Genomic DNA, 8,776 nt, shown 5'->3' on the forward strand with positions numbered 1-8,776 from the left:
CACTGGGGGATTCCTCAAATGTGCATTTTAAGACAAGGAGTCATTCTTGTCAAGGTGGTCATTAATATGCTAAGAAAGTGATGGGAATTGTCACAAGGTTCTTGAAGCATAATTACAGATAATTCTTTAATCACTCATTGCATCATTCAATATTTATATGCACTCTACCACTATACTATATACTACAGTGTAAGGAAGATGACACATCTTTCATACAAGGCAGCATGTGGTAAGACTCTTGAGATCTTTTTCATGGTGATGGTTGTCCTTTGTTCTCAAAGAGGACCAAAATGACATCACTATGTTGGAGTTAAGGTAAATGCGTCCACTTTAGTTTATCAGATCAATACAAAATCAGAAGGTTCTGTCGTAGGCTGGGCACAAATAGTCCACATGAACATTTGGAGTAGAGGTCTTATCTCACATTTCTTTTGAGCTCCTGCAGTTCTGCTTTGCTCATAGAGCACAGTGCCTTCTTTGATGGAGACACACCATACTGGGCAGTCCTTTACCAATGTCTCCCATGTCATGCAATCAATTCTGAAGTTCTTCACAGATGCCTTGAGAGTTGCATCACTTCTTCTGAGTTCTGTGTGAGCACTTGTTTTGTGTGAGTTCTCAATTAAATACTCCAAATGTATGTTTGGCATTTGAACAGAATGGTGAGTCCCTTGGAGTTGTGCTCTCTCTGGTAGAGTTTCAATGCCTGACAATTTAGCTAGAGAAAGGACCTCACTGTCTAGTACTTTTATCTAACTAGATGATCTTCAGAATCATCCTAAGACAATTCAAATGGAAGTGAATCAATTTTCTGGCATGGCTCTGGAATACACTCCAGATTTCACAAGCATGTAACAATGAGGGCTCTATAGATCTTTACTTTGGTAGTCAGTCCCATCCCTTTTTTCTCCCACATTTTTCTTTAGGGCCTCCCCAACACTCAGTTAGCTCTAGCAATGCATGTCTTAACTCCAACTTCTATGTGTACATCCCTGGAAAGTATAATGACAAAATAAGTGAATTTATTCACAATATCCAATATTTTTCCATTTGCTATAATCAGTGGTTCCACATATGATTTGTGTCCTGCTGGCTAGAGAAGAACCTCTGTTTTGTGTGTGTGTGTGTGTGTGTGTGTGTGTGTGTGTGTGTGTGTGTGTGTGTGTGTGGTAATTGTTAAACCAAAATTAGCACAAGTAGTAGAGAATTGATCCATACTTCATTGCATACTCCTTGCATCCTTACAGGGTGCATTGAATGTGAACTAAACATCATGCACCAACTTTTTTCTTTATTTTAGTCTTGACTTATAATCTTTCAAGTTAAATAATTTACCATCAGTGCTGTAGCTGACCTTGATGCTCTTTTGGTCATCACTGAAGGCATGTGCCATCATTGTTGAAAATATCTTGCTAAAAAGCAAGTGCATAACTTTACTTCACTTCATTGGTGACTGGGAAAGTGCAAGAGAATTTCCATTATTCAGAACCTCTGCAAGCATGCCTTCATGAAACTGATATACAATACTCATAAACTTCTATTGGCAACCAAATTTTCCACAAGTTCTCATGACTGAAAGTATCAAAAGCTTTTTTCAGATTGATGAACATTGGATACAATTCTCTGTTCTGTCCTGGCATTACTTTTGGAGTTGTTAGGCATCAAACACAACAATTCCTCAATCCTTTCTGAAGCCACACTGGCTCTCAGGTAGATGACCATCTTCCAGGTGAAGGATGACTCCGGCAAGATTCTTACTAGCAATGACTAAGAGAGAGATCCCCCTGTGATTGTCACACTTTTTATAGACAAACTTGACTAATGGCATTCTAGGTAGAGAAAATGATATGACAGGGATACAAAAGTGAAGAGAAAAGATTTTCTAGAGCTAAAGGAACCTAGGTGGCTCCGTAAACAGAATGTTTGGCCTGGAATCAGAAAAACCTGAGATCAAATGTGGTTTCAGTCACTTTGTGACCCAAAGCAAATCTCTTATCCTTTGTTTGGGAGTGTCCTTATGTGTAAAATGAGGATGACAATTGTACTTCAGGGTCATTGTGAGTTTCAAATGAAATAATAATGATAAACCTTTGTACAGTATCTGGCACATAGTGTGTTACATAAATACTAGTTATTATTATTATGTAATAGGAGATAGAGCTGGGTCTCTTAGGAAATGTGATTTTTTCAATTTTTCTTAAACTTATAAATTCATCCATTATATCCTTCAAAATAATATCTGCTCCCATTAGTCCTCAGGCATAAAGAAACATTAGTAAAGACTTTTACCTGGACCTTTTTACATAAAATTTATGTAAATTTTATAAATTTATATAAATTTTATAAAATTATATAAATTGTATAAAATTATATAAATTTTATTTTATATAAATTTTATAAAATTATATAAATTTCTAAAATTATGTAAAATTTAATTTCATAATAGCATTCAATATAACAATCAATGAGAAGTTGTTATGCACTTACTTATTATGCAGGCAGTGTTCTAAGCAGCAGGAATATAAATAAAAAGGAAAAATAGGCCATACCTATTAAAAGCTTATATTCTCATGGGAGAGACAAATATACATGATATATAGAGTGTAGGTGGAAGGTAATTTTAGAGAAGATGGCACTAGCAGCTGAGGGAGGAATGAAATGTCTGCGAAAGCACTCTAGCATAAAATGGTATTTGAGAAGAGTCTTAAAAATAACTAAAAATTCAAAATGGCAATGATGAGTTTGGAGAGCATTCTGGGCATGAGGAACACTTAAAGCAAAGACATAGAGATGAAATATAAGGTATTACCTATGAGAAAGATAAGTAGGCCACAACTGAGGAATTGAATGCATGGAGGGGGAGTGTTGTGTAAAATAAGGAGAAATTTACTAAATAGCTAGCAAATATTTACTTTTTTTAAATTAAATTTATTTATTTAACTTTTAACATTCATTTTCACAAAATTTTGGGTTACAAATTTTCTCCCCTTTTATCCCCTCCCCCCCCAAACACCAAGCATTCTAATTGCCCCTATGAAACATCTGCTCTCTCTTCTATCATCCCTCTCTGCCCTTGTCTCCATCTTCTCTTTTGTCCTGTAGGGCCAGATTAGCTAGCAAATATTTAGCAGGGTACAACAAGCTAATAAAACATAGTAGAGATAGATATACTTATATAACTCACAATTACTTACACATTTGGAAGAACATTACAACTGTTACCAGGTTGTTAGAAGTGACTGAACTATTTAGTTCAAAAGCTTAATGACCCAGGAAAATTTACTAATAAATCTATTTTCCAAATGTTGGCAGGCAAATAGAAGGCAACATAATCCTTCATACACATCTCTTTTTTCGTGATAACTAGATAACTAGGTTGTAAGTTCAGACATATTTGTTTTGAGTTTTAAAGCCTTTTCATCATAACTTAGAGATGTGCTAAGTATAATGGAAAATTTAATGCCTATTCAGGAATGTACAAATAAAAGAGTCCTTAGAGTTATTCCATTTGTCTCAGAATGTGTTTTAATAAAAAGAAGGGCATAATGTGGGAAATTTCAATTATTTCGATATATTTTTGAGTTCTCTTTCTCTGTGTGTTTGCTTGTCAAAAGTGAGTCAGCAGGTAACTTCTTCTCTTGCCTTAATACGATCATTTTATTTTTCAAATGTTGGAGGAGCTAATAAAGGAAGAATCTGTTCTGAATTTTATTCTCATCAATATGAGATTCTGGACAAGAAATCATGAGGAACTTGGGAGGAGAAAACCAGTTAATGTGGGAATTTGTGAAACAGAAAGGAAAACTAAGTTTATTTGTATGTGTAGCCTAGATTTGGGGAAATCATATATTAAGAGAATAAGGGGAAACCTTGGTATGTCTCTCTAGGATCCCCAAATTCCTCAGAAGTCAACCTATGGAAGATGTGAACCTCTAAATAATGAAATTATGAAAGAACATCAACTTCATTGAGGAGAAAAGATGGTATTTGTTTGTTATTTTAAAGTGTTTGGACATATATCAACACATATTTTTCTTAAAGGATATGAATCAAATATGGAAAGAAGGATGAGTACTACATGAATGCAAAGGTATTTAAGGGTTCTTTCAGAACAATGCCAGGTGCACTAAAGATCAGAATGAATTAGAAGTGAAAAAGAAAAGAAAAGGTAGTGGAATCTTTTTAGCTACATTGGAGAAAAGGTAAGAAGACATCAAAGAAAGGATAAGACTATTCCTTGGAATATATAAAGCAGTGATAATGTATGAAAAATCAAGCAGAACTGCTCAAACTGTGTTTTACTTCTATTTTCTCTGTCAGAGAAAATGATCTTTGGGTGGAAAAGAAGGGAATAGGAGTTCCTGGATTGTTGATCTATTTTCCCAAGCCCAAGTCTGGCTTTGACTATAGTCCAAAGGTTTTCAACGGGATTTAATTAGTAAAGTTTCCCAGGCCAGAGAAAGAATAATAGCAGATTATGAACAGATCAGAGACATTCAGAATTCTTGATCAGAGAAGTGGAACTCTTGGGTTTGACCATTCCTAAAAGTGTCAGAAGTAAAGGAACAGCAGACAAAAAGTAAATCTATTTAAGAAATGAAAAGTCAGGGTGTGTTAATAAACTCTAATGCATTTTTTTTCTTTAAAGTTTTGAGTTCCAAATTATATCCTTCCACTCTTCATTCTCCTCCCCCCTCTCTGATTTGGTGAGCAATTAGATATAGGTTATACATGTTGTCCAATTATGCAAAGCATTTCCATATTAGTCACCTTGTACAAGAAGACAAATAAGAGAAAGGAAGTGAAAAATAGCATGCTTCAGTATGTATTCAGTCAAAATCAGTTATTTCTCTGGAGGTAGATAGTATGCTCCGTTAGTCCTTCAGAACTGTCTTGAGTCTATGTATTGCTGAGAATAGTTAAGTTATTAACAGTTCTTTAGTGAATAACATTCCTGCTACTGTGTACAATATTCCTCTGGTTCCGTTCACTTTGCTATGTATCACTTCATGTAAGTCTTTCCAGGTTTTTCTGAGATATCCTGCTTGTCATTTCTCATAGCATGCTAATATTCTATTAAAATTCTATACCATAGCTTGTTTGACCATTCCCTAATTGATGGGCATCCCTTTGATTTCCAATTCTCAGTTCCCACAAGAAGAGTTGCTATGGTATTGTTTTTGCACAAATAAGCCCTTTTCCCTTTTTTAGGTGTCTTTGGGATATAGACCTCTCAGTAGTATTGCCGGATGAAAGCAAGGGCACAGTTTTATAGACCTTTGGACAGAGTTCCAAATTGCTCTCCAGCATGGTTGAATCAGTTCACAGCTTCACCAAGAGTGCATTAGGGTCCCAGGTTTTCCACATCCTTTCCAATATCCAGCATTTTCCATTGTTCTCATATTAGGGACTCTGATTGGTATGACTTGTTTTAATGTACATTTCTCTGATCAAAAGTGATTTAAAGAATTTTTTTCATATGACTATAAATAGCTTTGATTTCTTTGTTTGAAAATTGCCAAACATTGATATATGTTGAAGTCCCATGGTATGAGGATTGATGTGAAAGATATGTTCTAGGCATGGAAATGGGTTATACAAATGATGTGAAAAATTCATTTTTCATATGTGGTTTTGAAGCAATGCGTATTAATTCTTTGAAGAGTCAATTAACCCAATTTTTGTTTGAGAAAACATGAGCTTGAAATAATACTTCATACATACGTATATATATATATATATATATATACGTATGTATATGTATATATACATATATATGTACATGTATATGCATATATTTCATAGACAGGCTGTATAAAAGCAAGAAACAAAATCATTTTTCCTGAAACTTATTTTAGAAAAGATTGTTCCTTCTTCTATCTGATATTCTTTACATAGAGTACTGCCTGGAAAAAAATTGATTCATTAAAACATTTTTCAAGATTTTTTTCTACCCTTATGACAACATATTAGGTACAAAGAGGAGAAGGGGGGATCGAGGAGAACGCCTACCTGAAGGGGATGGGTGAAAAGAGGAGTGAGACCAAAAGGGTGGTAAGCAAGGTCTGATTTTATTATCAGGGTTGCAAACTTATATAGAGAAAAGACAAAGAGATTCCAAGCAAATTCCGTGGTGGGCCAGCTCTATCTTAGGACATCGTACTTTGGCTATCTGTGTTTACATAACATCTACTGCTTCACCAGGTCCCGCATTGGTATGTTTGCATAGCCTCAGGCAGTCCCTTCTCTTATCTCTCCACGGGATCGTGGGGTGCGGTTTTTCTTCTCAGGCGGGACGAAAGCAAGCAGGTTAGAGGAGGTACAGGTGGGGGGCCTCAGTCCCCGACATGTCCCCCTTTTGACTAAAATTAAAACATGCGGGCGGACTGAAATTAAAATATGCGGGCGGGTGAGAGGCCTGTCTTAGGCTATGAGGCTGGTTTCCATATTCAGAGCGCTTTTTCGGCAGATGACCCTGTCTTAGGCTAAGCAAGGGGATCTACGTGGCCGAACAGCCACGGCCTTGCTCTACTCCCGTCATAGGGAACAACTGCAGCCGCGCCTATGATCCTGATATATGGGGCCTCAATATTCCCGTCATGGGCACTCTCACAGCTGCCGCTCCGTGTTTATTCCCTAAAGGCCTTCCACTACCGCATGCAACGGGACTCTGACTGCACAAGCTTGGAGAACTGAAGTCCGTCCTCCTCGTTGATTGCAGGGTTCTCCAGAAGTGCCAGGCGATGATAATGGATATTGATAGGGCTTTTAAGAGAAGCCTCAATCTGCATTTTAATGAAAGAGGTTAGTCTACTAAAAGCCCAGGGCCCAAAAGAAAGAAGTAGGAGGAGACCAATCAAGGGTCCAAGGAGAGGGAGGAGATATGGGAGGACTCCATTCAAGCCACTCCAGAGGGGATTTTCGAAAAGTTCTTTACGTCTTTTAACCAGATTCTCCTGTAGTTTTTTGATTTTATCCCGAACTATCCCAGATTTGTTTGCATAAAAGCAACACCTTTCTTGTAAGGCTAAACAAATTCCCCCTTGTTCTGCCGTTAGTAAATCTAGGCCTCTCCTATTTTGAAGAACAACTCCTGCCAGAGAATCAATCTGGTCTTGAAGGTCATTTATAGTCCCCGAGAGGGTTTGCACATCATTAATCAATTGATGGGACAATTTTGTATAGGAGTCTACGGCGACACTCAGACCGGCCGTGCCGGTGCCAAGCGCCCCCGTTATTCCGAGTCCCACAAGAAGGGGGATAAATACCACGGCCCTCTTAGGTCTCCCAGCAATGTAATCTAGACTGGGCAGTGGGACAGGTTCATCCCCTGGAATAATGTCAATATCGGGGAGGATTGATATTTGTGTGCAAAGTCCTGTCCAATTCTGGGGGAGGGCAGAGTAGGCCATATTGCCCCCGCAGACAAAGAGTTGACCTGTTAGTGGGCAGAGGGGTTCCTGAAAAGTGTGATTAAGGATTTCAGAGCAGTTGGCAAAGGTCGCGAAGCCAACATCAATATCGAAGGTAGAGTTCCGGAATGGGGCTTGAATACAGGGGGAGGGACGGGAAACTACGGGCTGAATCCTAAAAGGCGGGCTGAGGGTGCAATTTGTAGAAGTAGAACCATTTTTAGACAAAATAGCTAGGGGCATAGGCATACCAAGGGCCATGCACAGCCAACAATTTGTTGCTAATTCGGGATTAGAACAATTAAGAGCCTTGAGCGTAGCTTCAAGAATTTCCGAGATCTGGACATCGAGGTCCGTCCCCCTGGATTTTGGCAGTGCGAGCGGGTGATGATGAACAGGGGGGTACATGCTTCTAACAATCTCGTTTATACGTTCCCTTACCTCAAATTCTCTAATCTGATCCGTGGGGCCACCCCCATCAGAAATGTGGACAGGTGCGCGGGGGGGCCAACAGACATTCTTTCCAATATTTTCCTTGCCGCAAGAAGCCTGAGCATGTTTGTTAGTGGTACCACGAGAGCTGGGGTTTAGTCCCCAATCACCCCCAACAGAGCCAGCGTATTCCCTCTCCTGCAATGCAGTAAGATATACTGTCCCTGAGGCACTACTACACTGCTGGGTGGAGCTGTAGCATGTAGAGTGCAAGGCCTCAAGGTACTTGCAATCAGTGGGGCAGGGCCCAGGCTGGTCACCATTTGGAGGGATGACTCGGGGTTTTCTTACGCATTCCCAAGATTGTTTGGAGATGCCTGTGGCCGTATGACGGTAAGCGATGTAGGCCGTCCTGTCCGTACAATCGATCGTTCTCGTGTAGGTGTTAGGGCGGACAGTGACCACACCCCCGCCGCAGTCACAAGGGCTCCCAAAGAGGGTACGGCTAAGCGCTGCTGGGTTGGGAGATTGAAAACCGCCGTGGCTTCCATGGAGCAGGAGGAGAAATGCTAGAATTGTCATCTCCTGAAAAACAGGAAAAGAAAAACAGATGTGTCTCAGGGAGGTGTAGTCCCCTGGACGGTATTGTAAGCATCTGGCTTGTCCATCAACTTGATCAGCCTTTCAGGCAACCATCTAGCATTTTGGCACTTTGAATCATAAATACAAGCATGGCCTTTGCCCCAGATTAACACAGGATCAGGGCCCTGCCATTTGCCAAGAAGGGGATCTTTCCATTTTGCCTGAGCGTAGGTTTGGGCCGTAGAGGAATGCCAAAGGCGGTCTGCTGCACTCTTTGCCGCAGCGTCAAGGGTGAGAAAATTTAAAACAAAAAGGGCGTGATTCAGCAACGTTTTGGCATTGCCAGCTCT

General features: G+C 39.3%; 1 protein-coding gene across 1 annotated transcript; it reads right to left on the reverse strand.

Moving 5' to 3' along the window:
• Positions 1-6,052: 6,052 nt before the first annotated feature.
• Positions 6,053-7,820, reverse strand: LOC140512221 (syncytin-2-like). Its single transcript, XM_072621455.1, has one exon. It carries the CDS (start codon positions 7,818-7,820, stop codon positions 6,651-6,653), a length of 1,170 nt encoding a protein of 389 aa, XP_072477556.1. The 3' UTR covers positions 6,053-6,650.
• Positions 7,821-8,776: the final 956 nt, after the last annotated feature.

Source organism: Notamacropus eugenii, chromosome 6, assembly GCF_028372415.1.
Source record: "Notamacropus eugenii isolate mMacEug1 chromosome 6, mMacEug1.pri_v2, whole genome shotgun sequence".
Lineage (NCBI taxonomy): Eukaryota > Metazoa > Chordata > Mammalia > Diprotodontia > Macropodidae > Notamacropus > Notamacropus eugenii.

Coding starts and splice junctions, on each gene's coding strand:
- LOC140512221 (XM_072621455.1), bottom strand. CDS start 7,820: ATGTACCCCCCTGTTCATCATCACCCGCTCGCACTGCCAAAATCCAGG.